At 43.3% G+C, this 15,558-nt stretch overlaps 1 protein-coding gene and 1 long non-coding RNA gene across 2 annotated transcripts in view; one reads left to right on the plus strand and one right to left on the minus strand.

Annotated features, from left to right (window-relative positions):
• Positions 1 to 1,240: 1,240 nt before the first annotated feature.
• LOC132242727 (uncharacterized) lies at positions 1,241 to 2,126 on the plus strand. Its single transcript, XR_009454698.1, has 2 exons — positions 1,241 to 1,379; positions 1,605 to 2,126. It is a non-coding gene; the product is annotated as an uncharacterized LOC132242727 (long non-coding RNA).
• The window catches only part of RBM28 (RNA binding motif protein 28), a 35,004-nt gene continuing 21,415 nt past the window's right edge, over positions 1,970 to 15,558 (minus strand). Inside the window, exons 12-19 of the mRNA XM_059711715.1 lie at positions 14,404 to 14,539; positions 12,537 to 12,601; positions 10,644 to 10,802; positions 8,456 to 8,605; positions 8,048 to 8,122; positions 5,223 to 5,479; positions 4,525 to 4,624; positions 1,970 to 2,493 (exon numbers count right to left, since the gene is read on the minus strand). Coding sequence (XP_059567698.1) covers positions 2,359 to 2,493; positions 4,525 to 4,624; positions 5,223 to 5,479; positions 8,048 to 8,122; positions 8,456 to 8,605; positions 10,644 to 10,802; positions 12,537 to 12,601; positions 14,404 to 14,539 — 1,077 coding nt within the window. The 3' untranslated portion in view covers positions 1,970 to 2,358. The remainder of the gene's footprint in view (positions 2,494 to 4,524; positions 4,625 to 5,222; positions 5,480 to 8,047; positions 8,123 to 8,455; positions 8,606 to 10,643; positions 10,803 to 12,536; positions 12,602 to 14,403; positions 14,540 to 15,558) is intronic.

Below are 15,558 nucleotides of genomic sequence, written 5' to 3' on the forward strand. Positions count from 1 at the left end.
AACAAGAAAACCCAAGTTCATAGGTATAGAGAACAGATTAGTAGTTGTGGGGGGAGGATGATGCATGAAATATGTGAAGTGAATAAAAAGATACAAACTTCCAGTTATAAAAGAAATTTGTGGGGATGTAATAATGTATGCCAATTACACCTCAATTTTTTAAAAAGTGAGATGAAAACCACTGGAGGGTTTAAACAGAAGCTAAGCCGTCTCAACCATGGCACAGACTTAATGAGGACCAATTATATGAAGGAAACTACATAGAGCAGCAGTCACCCACTGGTGGTCCGCAGACCACTGGTGGTCCATGAGGTCTGAGAGGTTGGCGACCGCTGACATAGAGAATGATCAGGTTTTCTCTTGAAAGGGGCCTCAGGGATTGGGGTGAGACATATCTTGGGGCCAAACAATAATGAGCTGACTGATACTTACCACCTCCTTTAGCCCAGTTGCCTGGTACTAGAATCCCCTGGACAACATCATAGACTTACTACGCCCACACTTAGCTGTTCCAGAGCAGGGACTCATGCCCCATTGCAGGCCCCACCTGCATTACAGTTCTTCCTGATACTGAGTCCAAATCTGATTCCTTGTGACTTTTACTCATCTGCCCCTTATAGTCTCCCAGACTCTACCAACAGCTAATACACTGCAAGAATTCTCAAATAGGTCAGTACCAGTTACAAATCTGACTTTTAATTTTTTATTACAGAAAACTTCAAATGTTCACAAAAGCAGAGAGAATAGAATAACAAATCTTTATTTAGCCATGACCAACTTCAATAACAACCAACTCACGATCAATTTAGTTTCCATCTGACATGTTTAATTCCGTGGCTAATTTCATTACATGTCTTACAGGTGTGGTCTGGTCTGAGAACTAGCAACTCACCAGAGACATCCCATTTCCACTAATACAGCCTAACAGTCCTGTTACATGGTGGTAGCCACATTGTTTCTCCAGTGCAAAATCAAATGCCTCACACTCTCCCACCAGAACTTGTGCAGTAAGGTTTTTGGACCCACGGGAGAGAATTTATGATGTTCCCTGTGATTTCCATCCTATCAGATTCAGTTCATCTCTTCAGGTTATTATGATCCTTTTGGACCTCAACCCTCTAATATTCACTACCCCTCCCAGCTTTTGTGACACCATAAATTCTGAAAAGTATTGGAAGTCATCTCTGTCTTTACTGAGGTTAAATTGAGAAAGAATATGAACATGCCTAAGAATCAATTAGAAAGAGTTTAGAGCTGGGAAGGATCACACAAAACCTTTAGTTGAACTCCTCATTCGACAGATGAAGAAACTAAGACTCACAGAGTTTGTCTGGTTTAAGGCCATCCATTAGGTAAAGGCTGGTCAGGCTAGAGCAGCCGTGGGCAAACTACGGCCCGCGGGCCGGATCTGGCCCATTTGAAAGGAATAAAACTAAAGAAAAAAAAAAAGACCGTACCCTTTTATGTAATGATGTTTACTTTGAATTTATATTAGTTCACACAAACACTCCATCCATGCTTTTGTTCCGGCCCTCCGGTCCAGTTTAAGAACCCATTGTGGCCCTCGAGTCAAAAAGTTTGCCCACCCCTGGGCTAGAGGCTAGGCCTCGAGCTCACTGCTCTGTCTGCCACCCCTTACCTCTCAAGTCCTCAGGCGGAGGCGTGTGATGAAAGAAGATGCAGGTTATCTATCACCAGCCAGGCCAGTGTCTGTGGACCACTGCAAACTGATTTTTTGTCGACTACCAGCAATAACCCACTCATCTGGCAAATAATTATCACATGTTTGCTCTCTGCCAGACCCATTGCCCTCAATTACTTTCCAAGTTTCTCCCATCCTCAGAGATTAGGTTGGAAATCATTTTTCTCTGCTCTGTTGTAATCAATTCCTGCAGTATGTAGGACTCTAAGTGAATTAGAGTTAAGGATTTAAAAAATGTTCATAAATAATAAAGGATTCACATATATCAGAAATAAGAGTCTGTTATTCAAAAAGCCACAAAATATCTTATCTAGAGAAGACACTTAAAATATACATCTTAAAAATTCAGCACTTAAGAATGCATTTTACAATTGTTTCCATTTGAGAAACAGAGTTAAAATGGATAATAATTATAAACACAACTTCACATAATAATCTGGATAATTAATGTGCAAGAAGCATCACAATGTTTCTCTGATATTTCTCTTTATGGTTAACAACCACACAAAGTCCAGATGAGCACAGCCCAGGAAGCCCCCCCAACAAAGTGGCAGTGTGGGGGGGTTCTTCCCCTTAGGAAACAGCACTGGGGTGGGGAGGAGCCTGGGAGCTTCTCCACGAAACGCACAATCCAGCCTCTATCCAGCCCGCTGGCATCAACTGTCAAACCACTTGCTTCTCTTTGCGAGAGGCACTCCTTTAGAAGATCCCAATAATTTCTGCTTATATTGTTCGACCAGCTGGTTGAAGCGCATTTCTGTCTTATTTCCCTTAGCTTTTTTCTTAGGCACCTACGAATGAAAGGTAAGAAAACAAAAGATAGTCAATTTCAAGCAGTAAATATCAGCTTACCCGAAGGCCACCCATGAGAAAAAATAAGTGTAGAGATCTCGTCCACCAAAAGAAAGGGACTTCCAGAGTGACCCTTGCAGAGAAAAAGCCTCAAAGAATCACCCATTGGTAAGCAATCAGGCCAGGAATGCATAAGCCAGTGGTTCTCAACCTTGGCTGCACATCAGAATCACCTCGGAATCTTTTTAAAATCCTGATTTCTGGGCCTCGTCCTCCAGAATGAGGTTGGGAACCACTGGCAAAGAGAACACGCTGCTCAGGTGCTCCGGAGGCCGCTCCAAATGCTCACCTGCATCTCCTCGAGGGGAGTCAGCCAGTGTGGATGCTGTCCTTGCCCCTCCCTCACCAAGAACAATGCACACTAGATTTCAGAGACAGAGCTTCATAAGACAGTAGGTAGAGGTTGAGACTTTCCAGACACAGACTTTTTGAGGATAATGGGAAACCAATGCTTCGTATACCCTTAAAAGAAAGGGAGTAAGGAAGGAGAAAGAAAGCTTGACCTCAAATTTCAAAAACTTAGGATGACTATTCTCTCCTAAATGGAAGTAGGGCTCTTTGGAAAAATGGCTAATGCCAGGACCAGGGAAGAAATATGTCAGATGAGCTGGGACGTCTGATTATACTAGAAAGCAAGGACAATAACAAAGACAGGGTTATCTCACAAGGACTCAGGGGTCAACCTGGCAAAGTTTCTGCTGGCCTAACAGGTATGACTACCTTTGATGGAAACATATCAAGTATATAAAAACTCAGGAATTCATAATACTATAAAATCTTACTAGTCACCATAGGAGGTTGATAGGACACCAACTCATTATTCTGAAAACTGATAAAGAGAAAAAAAAAATCTAACATTTATCCTGTCTTTCCTATAGTATATCATGGTAACCAAAGAGTTGAAAAGTTTCTTTTTTTCTAGAATTCTACTAAAAAAACAAAGGATTGATAAAATTAGAAAATCACCATTCTGAACCCAAATTGAAATAATGGATTTATACAGCAATCCTCAATGGTGCTAAAACCATTAGGTGAGAGGTTGGTGGGGTACTTTGCAAATGGAGGGATAAGGTAGACAATCCCTAAACATACTGATGAGTTGGAGCATCACCAAAAATGAGGCAACCAGACATCAGATGCCTTATGATGTGATGCAACAGAAGGCACACAGCATTACCTAAGAAATACTTTTGCCAAGAAAACTGAACTTGAATTGAATCAAACCTCTAGATATGGCTACTAGTGTACAGACAATATGGGGTTTTATAGAAACAATTTAAATGACATCATAAGGAAGCAAAACAGCTAAACTTAAAATGTAATACATTCTAAAAGGCAAATGACCTGGTTTCTCCAACAAACTGAGAGCATGGAAAAAAGGGGCTGACAAGGAAGACTGGATATTATTGGGGGAGGAGGGGGAGAATTTAGAGATATAAAACCAAATGTAATATGTAGACTTTGAATGCTGACTCATACCAACCAACTATAAAAAGATATTTTTGAGGCAACTGGGGACATTTTAATATGGGCTGTGTATTAGGTGACATAGAGCGCTTCTTGTTACTCATTGGATGTGATCATAGCTGTGTGTGTGCGTGTGTGTGTGTGTGTGTGTGTGCCCTGATCAGTTGGAGATGCATTCTGAAGTATTTTTTTGAGCAATATACATTTCCCCATGAGGCACATTTACAAGTAAAGTAGAGTTTGCTTTAATGAACTGGGGGCAGGGAGCGTGTAGGGAGGACAGGTAAGACAGGATAACTGTTGAAGCACAGTAACTGATATGTGGGGGTTTATTTTCCTATTCTTCCCACTTTTAGGACTGTGTACCTCAATATCCACTAAAAAGCTGCAGTCCTGAATGTAGCTGCAATTTAGAAGCCCTTTGTTTTGCCCAACTAATCAAGGTACAAAGCAACTGCCAGCCCAGCAGAGCAGGTCATGCCGAAGCCTCGTGCCCCACTCACCTGCTTGGGAGGTGATTTCTGCTTCTCTTGCTTCCGCTGGTTTATCTGGGGCTTTGGCTTTTTGGGAGGGAGAGACTTCACTTTGCCTTTGTCCCGCAACCTGAAACAATACAGTCACGGGTCACCCTGAGTTCTTCCTCTAATTGGCACTCCTGAGGTTCTCTCAGCCAGGAAGATAAAATGCCTTTCTTACACTGGCTTTTTCTAACCCATGACAAGTCATTCTAAACAGGGATATTGCAACAGAATGTCCTAAGGCTCAACATTTGTACATTTGGTTTTTGTTTTGGTTTAAAACCTCAAGAGAATCCCAAAATAACTTCATTTATTTAACAAATATTTTTTGAAGATTAACTTTTGTTCATAGCACTAGTCTGTGGCCCCAAACAGAAACTGCAGGGGAACCTCAAGTCAGTGGGCCTCAGCTGACAGATGACCATCTGGACAGGAGGAAGCGCTGCAGGAAAGGAGGAAAGCGGCGTGAAAGCCCGCCCTGCGAGGCTCCTCTGAGGCCCGCTCTGCAGGTCCTGTTCTGGCTTCCACGTGGTCCAGGACCGACACCTCTGCTTGTGCTTTGGGTCGGGCACAGCACTAAGCATCCCTGGCATCCAAACAAAAGCCACGAAGAGGAAAAGAGCTAAGCAAAAACAAACCCTCTCAGAAGCCATCACGGTCTCTGCCGTCCTCCTGCATCTCACCTCACTTTGGGTCCTCGGTGTGAGGGCAACGCCAGGACCTTTCTTCTCTTCTTCCCATCAGGTAGCTCCACCTGCTCCACTTCGGCCTTGGTCTGGAACCCTGCCCAGGAGACAGAGCCCGCCTTCCCCTTCTGCCCCGGAGGGGCCTGGCTTTGCTCCCGTGTGTGGTTTTGAGCTGCTTTCTGTTTCTGGTCTTCTCTAAGCTCTGGCTGCTCCTGTTGGGCCTCACCAGTTGTGGACTTGGATTGCATTTTTTGCTGCATAAAACAAGAGACCACCATCTGGTTTCTGGATGAGGTTATGTGCTGGAAACGCTCAGCACAAGAAGATTTTAGGTGAGCTTGGTGAAGAGAGAGGAATTCTTCCAACCAAAAGGTAGAGACTACAGGAAGTGAATACAAGCGATTCACAGGCCCTAATATAGTAACAAATGGTTACTGAGTAGAGGCACAAAATTAATATTTTCCTTTCCATATGCAGAAACAGAGGGAAAGTACATGCATGCACAAGACTTGAAAGTCAGTGGGGTGGAGAGAGGGGGTGGGGGGGAGGCTAGTAACATGAGAGAATTACTATAGGTGAAATAATGGGAATACCAGAAGAAGAAAGAAAGGAACAGAAGAAATATTTGAAGTAATAAGGGCCGAGAATTTTCTGAAATGAATGACAGACACTAAACCGCAGATCCAGGGAGCTCAACAAATAACACAAGATAATTATCAAAATTTACACCTGGGCATATTATATCAAACTGCAGAAAATCAAAGATAAAGGGAAACTCTTAAAAGAAGCCAAGGAGCGGGAATCCCTTACCTACAGAAAAACAAAGATAGTATTACATTGGATTTCTTTTCAGAAACCATGTAAACAAGAAGAGAATAACATAAAATATTTAAAGGGGTTTTTTTTTGGGGGGGTGGGGGGAAGAAGGCACTAACCTTCTGTATCCAGTGTAATTATCCCTCAAAAGAGGAAGAGAAATAAAGAATTTCTTAGACAGCCCTGGCTGGATGGCTCAGTTGGTTAGAGCATCTTCCCATACACCAAAAAGGTTGTGGGATCGATTCCCAGTCAGGGCAATACCTAGGTTGTGAGTTCAATCCATGGTCGGGGTGTATATGGGAGGCCAGCCGGTGTGGCTCAGTAGTTGAACATCAACCTTTGAACCAGGAGGTCACAGTTTAATTCCCGGTCAAGGCACATGCCTAGGTTGTGGACTTGATCCCCTGTGTAGGGTGTGCAGGAGGCAGCTGATCAATGATTCTCTCTCATCATTGATGTTTCTATCTCTCTCTCCCTCTGCCTTCCTCTCTGAAATCAATAAAAATATTTTTTTTAAAAGGAAAAAACATTAGAGAAGGAATAAGTCAAGATTAAAAAAAGATGATAAAAAAAGATGCTATGAGAAGTAAGGCATCAAAGATAGTACATATTTATGTTGCACTAAAGTGGAAAAAGAAAATGAAGTTTCACATGAAATCAATGTTGTCTTGTTTTGTCCTTTCACTTTAAAAGTTGAGATAGGCACATTGATACACAAAGATCTATTATATAATGTTATATGCCATCTCTGCTTCTAAGTGGTAAGGGTACACACAGATGGGAAGAATAGCGTCTACCTTTCAGGATTCATAGCCTAATGGAGATAAGAGACACAACTGAAGTAGCTTCAGAATCACCTCCTGAAACAATGGCTTAAGGCAGTAAATAAACCTAGAAGTAAAAAGTTGTCTTGAACCAGAACCAGATCACAGGTTTTCAACCCAAGGCATTGTGTCAAGCGCTGAACCTACTCCTCTACTGGTCATGCTCACACTTCCCACAAAAACTGCAAATGTCTGATACATATGCCAGCTAGGGTATAACAGCGAGGTCAGCTGTAAGAGCTTTGGCATCAAGAACAGTCTGATCCTGTGTTGGGGGGGAATGGGTACGAGAGTATTGACTGTGCGCTGACCACGCACATGTGAGACAACTTACATGTATTAACTCATTTAATCCTCATCAGCCATGTCCGGTGGACATTATCAACCCCATTTTACAAACTAGAAAATGAAGCCGACAGAGGTAATAACCTGCCAAGGAACTCGGCAAGCAGCAGAGGCTGAGTGTGAACGTAATAAGTATTCCCGTTCCCCAAGTCCCTGTTCTTTCCTCTATGCCACACTAGATTAAAAGCAGTACTAAAACTATCAGGCATCACATTTCTGGAGCTATCTAAGAAGAAAAATCAATTATGAAAGAGACCGCTGAAATCTACAGGTGTGCACAACTTTAATTGTGGCCATTAATTCTGACATGGACCATCACCAAGCACTGCACGAGTCGCTGCCTGGGCGTGTACCAGGCTGCTTCATATGAATACTTATGTCCATACTCAGCCTCTGCTGCTTGCTGAGTTCCTTGGCAGGTTATTACCCTGTCGGCTTCATTTCCTAGTTTGTAAAATGGGGTTGATAATGTCCACCGGACATGGCTGATGAGGATTAAATGAGTTCATACATGTAAGTGGTCTCGCATGTGCGTGATCAGCACACAGTCTTCTCTCCTTCCTCTCCCTTCTGTGGGGCTCTCACAGACAGGCCAGCAGAGGAGGCAGCCTAGAGAGTGCTGGGGGACGGTGAGTAAAGAGTAACACAGGACCTACTGAGGTAGAGTCCCTTTCAAGGGGGCAGATCACAAACTGAACAAAACAGAAGTTTAGAGATAGCCTTTAAAAACTGTTTTAACTGAAGTGTACACTTAAAAACAGCAGGCTGTATGTTATGTGTTATGAACAACAATTAAAAAATAACAAAAACAGAAAAAACATTTCAGTTCTGTACCTGGCTGCGCTGGATCCTCAGTTCCTTTATTTTAAGCTTCCTTCGATCTTCCAAAGAGAACTCCACTATTGGTCTCTGTGTCAGAGGAGACAGAATGTCATTCATTCGATTTCTTAATCTCTGAGTGCAATGAGCTGAGTTGTCTCCCACCATTGCCCTCTTTTCTGCAAGTCAGAGGTGGCTGCTCACTTAACTCTACTTACAGGTAAGGGGCCGTAGTGTAAGTAGTCTACACGATTTAGAGTTCCTGCCAATCATCTTATTACCTGAATCACTGCTCATTGCCTCCATCGACTTGCTACTCTTTCCCATCACTCAAATGTCTGAGAGCACTGGACACAAAGGAGAGGAATGGTTTTCTGTAAAAGGTCCTCAGGGGAACAGCTCTCCCCACAGGATGAGGCTCACCTTCTGAGGCCCATAGATTTCTGGGTTGTTGTTGATGTGGCGTAGGGCAGTCAGGGCATGCTCGTGCTCCTGGAACTCTGCAAAGGCGTAGCCCAGGGACTGACCCTTAATTTTCCCATAAACTCCTTTGAGGTCTCGCATCACCTTACACTATGAGTAGAACAAGAAAAAGAATCAGTAATTACAGGAGGAGGGCCTTAACAGATTCAATTCTTGGGACAGATTCTTCAGCTAGATCACCACAAGAGTTGTACTAAAATAACACTGTGACTGTCTGTTTTATTAGAATACAGCTACTGAGAGCACAAAGCAAATTAAATAGGTATTTTCATGCTTTCTAGGGGTTTACAGACATCGACACTGACCTACAAATAAGCATGCATATAAAATCCACTCTCCAAGAAGAAATTATAATAACTAACTACTAACAATACATACAAGTTGAGAGGTCCATGGTACCTGAAGTTGTATATTAAGTTATCACTGAGGATAAAATGTAGTGCTAGAGCTCATCATTGTAGAAACCACTCAGAAATTACTGCCCTGGCCGGTTTTGCTCAGTGGATAGAGCGTCAGCCTGCGGACTGAAGGGTCCAGGGTTCGATTCCGGTCACGGGCATATGCCGGGGTTGCAGATTCGATCCCCAGTGGGGGGTGTGCAGGAGGCAGCCGATCAATGATTATCAGCATTGATGTTTCTCTCTCTCTCTCTCTCTCTCTCTCTCTCTCTCTCTCCCTACCTTCCTCTCTGAAATCAATAAAAATATATTTTAAAAAAAGAAAAGAAATTACTAAAGAAGGGAAGGAAGAAAGCCTGATGGCTTTAGATAAGGCATTTCAGGCATGGGGAGAAGCCTGCACCACATGCAGTCTCAGAAATACAAAAAGAAGCTTCAGCAGTCTTTGCTGGGCACTCAGATCCTCCCTGATGTGGCCTTTCCCTAAATCCTTCAGCTGAATGTAATAGGCATCCTGGGGCACTGAGATACAGCAAGGAATCTTGGGAAAACTGATCATTCACATTCTATTACTCGTAGAAGCTGGGCATTAGGTCTAGGCATTAGGACCACTTGGATGATCATTTGGTGTATGTCCAGAATCTACTCTGTGCCGTGCACTATAGGGAAATCAAGAAAAGCATAGAATGAGGTTCCTGTCCTCAAGAAGCTTACTCTCTTGCTGAGACACTATACTCACACATATGAAAGAATTAAAGAAAAAAACTCAATACAATGCAGATATTGTAAAACACGTAAGTTTCTCTAAATGACAGGTTTTAAATGTGCAGACACTTAAGTGTTGTGGATGTTGATATGAGGAATTACACAACTGACCCCTATACCAGTAACACTTTGAACAGTTTTACCAAGAGTGGCATGTTCACATTCTCTCACGTAATTCCCCAAATACCAATACCATACATTTTGGTGAGGCTCTCAGGGATTAGGAAAAGTTATGGGGATGAAACAGAGCACAGAAGATTCATAACACTGGCTATGTTACTTTTTCAGGAAATACTGATCGATAGATTACTATGTGCCAGGTGCTATGCCAAGCATTAGAAACAATGAGATGACACCTGCCCTAAAAGAGCTCAGTTTGGTTGGAGAAATGACTGATAAACAATTGCAGGACAGCGTAATAGTAAGCACTATGACACAGGGATGCAAGCCGCCATGGGGGAAACGGGAAGCAGAAAGGCTTCTGTTCTCCATGTCTAACCCTGTCAGTGTGAACAGTGTTTGTCTAGCACAGCTGCTGACGACCTGTGCAGCTCCCTGTGCTCACCACAGGGCACTGAGGACTCTCACCATGGGCTGGGAGCCTAAAGGACAGCAAAATGCTCTTCTAAAGAGCAAAGCACACAGGTGATTTTCTCTGCAAGAAAATTAACATTACAGCACCTGGCATAATGCTGAGCACACAGCGGGCATTCAGTAAGTGCTTGCTAAAGTACTTCACTAGGGCAGAGACTTCCTCACATTCTACTGCAATCTGGTCAGATGTGAAAGGCAGTTCTTAGAAAAAAGGCAAAAAAAAAAAAAGGCACGAAAACTGCCAAAGTCCGCCCTGTCTACTGACAATGTGTCCAGAAGAAAATGTGTCAATCTGCTAGCACCACAGCCTGAAAATAAATGCTCCATCTGACCCAGGACCAAAGTTCTGAGTGGACAGGGCCAACTCTCACCTCCTTGATGCGCACGCCCTTCTCCCCTCTAGTGGCATTCAGCAGCAACTTTCTGAGCTGTTTGTCATCCACGGCCTTGGGGAGATTGTGCAGGCAGAGCCTGGTGCGGGAGACAAAGATATTCTGGTCCTTCAGTTTCTGATGCTTCAGTAGCTCAAACTGAAAGAACAAAAAACTGTTAGCAATCTAATCCACCCTTTAAAAATGCAGGCTCACAGTTCTACAAGAGGAAAGAACCACGACCCCATCCAATAACTATGCACATAGAGAAAAGGAGGGAAATCACCCGCCCTGCAGCTGTACGGTCCCAGCACAGGGAAAGAAAGGATCAGGAGGCAAGATGGTGGGCACGTGGGACAGTCATGGATTCAAAATCCAGCCCTAACTGGAGAAGTTACATGAAATTTTTTAAGCCACAATATTTTCACCTACAAAGTGGAACTGTAGATCAAAATACTAGTATAATGTCAATTTCTCAGCAGTGATGCAAGGCCAAAATGGGGAGATATACATAAAATCCTGACCTCAAAACTTGGCACAGAGTAAATAATAAATAATACTGTAGTTAACATTTATGCCCAGTCCTGATCAACCCACCAACTCAAACTATTAGTCTTTCCAAAAATAATAGAATTTCTTTAAAGAATACTTGAGAGAATGCTGTCTTGTCTCTACTCTGCCACCTTTAGGCAAAGGAATATCCCTGACCACAGAAATGAATTCTGCTTCTAGAGCATCAGCCTCTACTATGCTGCACAAAACACTGACCCAGGGCAGCCTGTCTCAAAGATGAAAGATGACATTCTTCTCCTGATTTTTTTTTTAATTAGAAAAATTAGCAGAAAAAAGGTTCAAATTACATTTTTTTCTTTCATCAAGTCTTCTCATTCCTGCTGCTCCTTATTTGGCAAAGGTTCTAACAAATCACAAAATAAATGGATGCTCTGGAAATGAACGGTAAAGGGATATTTGAAGAGGCCTAAGTTCAAAAGTCTGATTTTTCTTCCAGGAAAAGCTGTGCCTGCTGTGAATTATAATGCATATACTCTATGAGCTTTTTGCTAGAAAAATTCATCTAAGAGAAAATTAAATGTGTCACTATTGCAATGTGATCAGAAAAGGGTATACAATGCCCCTCAAATACCATCATTTCCGGATGCTCACTAACAAATAAGGTTGAGAACACTAGTCTAGAAAGGAAACTACACAAAAGACACACTACCTCTTCCTGTCGTTATATTCTCATCTCTGTCCATCACCTTCTGCACTTTCAGGTTCCAAAGCTAATTCTAGGTTGGCTTAGCTCTCTGAAAGTAAGCTATGTGGGCAAAAGTAAAAGATACTGGGAACTAACATTACCAAGCAGCAGAGGGATTTAAGGGCATCAGTCAGCAGTAGAAACTCTCATAACATGGAGCTTTCCAAAAATGACTGTATAATCTGGAGACCTCCTCCTCCCCCTCCCCAAAACAGACATCTTAACGATCTCAAGACCCACATCCACCTTCTTCCCTACTGATCCCAGCCTACTCGGAACTTCCTCTCTTATGTCATCCTGCATTTACACTGACACCTAATTATACACAGCCCCAGCCTCTAAGTGTCTACTACATGATCTCTAAGCATACTATTCAGCAGACATTACTGCTGAGCATTAGGAAAATAAGAGTAAGATCCGGTTCTTCTAATGGCATATAATGGTGAGCTAATGTTATGATAACTTTGGGTTATTTGCTGTTTCACCTGCGTGCTTTTTTCTCTCTAACAACAGTGTAAGTATGGCCTGTTACCAAAACTTGGCTCTTGAATAAACACCTCTACCATTCAATAATTATTACTTATTGATTTATAATAAGTCATGTCGAATTGAAGGGTGGTACCTAACCTACTCACCCGTTCTCTTTTGGCCATATCAGCCGCGCTCACACCCTCTGCAGCCTTCGTCCCAGCACGAATCACTGCAGAAAGAGGGAAAAAGGCCAAGACATCAGCAAGGGAATGTTCACTGAGCAACAAGAGGAATGTGATTTGAATGATGCAAGCTCTTTGTACAGGGCCCAGAGGACTCTGCTGGCCAGGACACAGAGGCATTTGGGTAGGGCCAGAAATAGGCTACAGGGCTAACTTTTTAGCTCAGAGCTGCTCTCAAGGACTAATACTTTGAATCAGTGGTTGCCAACCTTTCAGACCTCACGGACCACCAGTGGTCCGCAGACCACCGGTTGGCAACTGCTGCTCTGAATAGTTTGTAATTTCATTCCTCTTCTCCTTCCCTCCCCTACATGCCCAACACCAGCTGGAAAGGCCTAAAGGAAGTTCTGAAAATAAGCACATTTTAAGCATTTGGATGCAAAACTGCTCCACCTATACCCTGGCCCTTGGAATTTCACTGCTCATGTACTAGGGGATCATGACTAAGTGGTGAAATAAGCCAGCCCAGAAAACAGCCAAATCACCATATAGAGGCTTAGTATCGAAGGCTAATGACCTAACATTACCAGTCCTCACTGGGCAGTTGTGTAGCAGGTGGGCTGACAAACACTGTATGACCTAGAGCAGTGATGGCGAACCTATGACACGCGTGTCAGAGGTGACAAGCGAACTCATTTTTTTGGTTGATTTTTCTTTGTTAAATGGCATTTAAATATATAAAATAAATATCAAAAATGTAAGTCTTTGTTTTACTATGGTTGCAAATATCAAAAAATTTCTATATCTGACACGGCACCAGAGTTAAGTTAGGGTTTTTCAAAATGCTGACACGCCGAGCTCAAAAGGTTCGCCATCACTAACCTAGAGGGAGGGATTCTCTTTTTTTTAATTAAAGCTAATTTCTGATTATCTTTTTGGCATTAAGAGAAAGGCACTCTGCACATTTTAAATCCAAAGAGTAATTTTAGTTGTAATTTTCACTATTTCAGAAAACCTCTTATTATATAAATCTCCCAGCCAGCGTGGCTCAGTGGTTAAGCATCTACCTATGAACCAGGAGGTCACGGTTCTATTCCCGGTCAGGGCACATGCCCAGGTTGTGGGCTCGATCCCCAGTGTGGGGTGTGCAGAAGGCAACTGATCAATGATTCTCTCTCATCACTGATGCTTCTCTCTCTCTCTCTCTCTCTCTCTCTCTCTCTCTCTCTCTCTCCTTCTTCCTTCCTCTCTGAAATAAAATATATGTTTAAAAAAAGAAATGATGACAAGAAGCAAAGGTAATTTGAGTTTTTCCTCCCTCTTTGCCCTGCCAATCTCCGATGAAAAGATCTAAAGGCCAGCAGGCAGAAAAGACGAGACTGGCTCATCTACAAACTGGGTGAAGGTTTCCAAACAGAAAGCCACATCTACTAAAGTGAAATAATAATATAACACTAATGCCCTGGCCAGTGTGGCTCAGTTGGTTGGAGCATCATCCCATGCACCGGAAGGTCACCAGTTCAATTCCTGGTTAGGGCACATACCTAGGTTGTAGGTTTAATCCCCAGTCAGGGTACGTACAGGAGGCAACCTATCGATGTATCTCTCTTACATTGGTTTCTCTCTTTTTCTTTCTCCCCTCCTCCCTCTCTAAAATTAAAAAAAAAAAAAAATTTTAAAAACAGAAACAAAAAACATTAAAATAATAATAATAAAAAAACACTGCTAATGAGGACATTTGTGGTTTTAATGTGAAACATGCCCTCAAACATAAATATTGCTGGGTCACTGCCACAGCACAGGGCCAGCTTCTCAGAGGCCTGGTTTACGTCTCCCATCCACTACTCACAGCCTTCTCGGGCCAGGTAGAGGTTCCGGGTTCCGGTCGGCTTCTTCACCTTCTTTGTCCGGAGCTTTGCAGCCTCATCACGGGTCACTGCCAAGTCAACCTTGAGTTGCCGGCCATCCAATTTCAGCCCGCCACCCTGTAACAGATTGCAACCCTATCTCTTAAAACACATAACAAGTAAAAACTGCCGAAACCGGTTTGGCTCAGTGGATAGAGCGTCGGCCTGCGGACTGAAAGGTCCCAGGTTCGATTCCGGTCAAGGGCATGTACCTGGGTTGCTGGCATATCCCCAGCAGGAGATGTGCAGGAGGCAGCTGATCGATGTTTCTCTCTCATCGATGTTTCTAACTCTCTATCTCTCTCCCTTCCTCTCTGTAAAAAATCAATAAAATATATTTTAAAAAAAACAAAAAAACAAGTAAAAACTAAGGAACTGACAAGAAACAGCAAGGAAAGGGAAACAGCAGACGCCAATTAAGCTATGGAACCCAACCCCAATATATTTTGGCCCAGCTAACAGTATTTACTATAGCTGTGCAAAAGGCCATGTGTGTGTTTAGGGCAGCCAGGACTAAATAATTTATTTTATGGGAGATGATTAGGCCCAAAGTAGGCCCAAACTGAGGGAACTGATCTGTAAATAAGCAAATTTTTAGTAATCTAAAGAAAGCTAATGAAATGGTAGTGTTATCTCTACTTAAGAAAATTTAACAGACAATGGCAATAGAATTATACTAACCTTATATAACCCTACTAGGGGCCCGGTGCACGAAATTCGTGCACTGGGTGTGGGGGGGGGGGGGAGTGTCCCTCAGCCCAGCCTACCCCCTCTCACATACTGGGAGCCCTCAGGCGTTGACCCCCATCACCCTCCAATCGCAGGATCGGCTCCTTGCCCAGGCCTGACGCCTCTGGCTGAGGTGTCCGGCCTGGGCAGCGGGGACCCGCAGCTGCAGCGGCCCCGCGATCGTGGGCTCCGCTTTAGGCCCAGGCAAGGGACCCCTAGCTCCCGGGACTGCCAGCTTCGACCGTGCCCAGCTCCCATCACTGGCTCCACCCCTACTTCCTGCTATCACTGGCCAGGGCGGAAAAGGCACCTGATTCTCCGATCATGGCTGGGGGGCAGGGCAAAGGCGGCCCCAAGACCGCCTTTGC

The sequence above is a fragment of the Myotis daubentonii genome, chromosome 10, assembly GCF_963259705.1.
Source record: "Myotis daubentonii chromosome 10, mMyoDau2.1, whole genome shotgun sequence".
NCBI lineage: Eukaryota > Metazoa > Chordata > Mammalia > Chiroptera > Vespertilionidae > Myotis > Myotis daubentonii.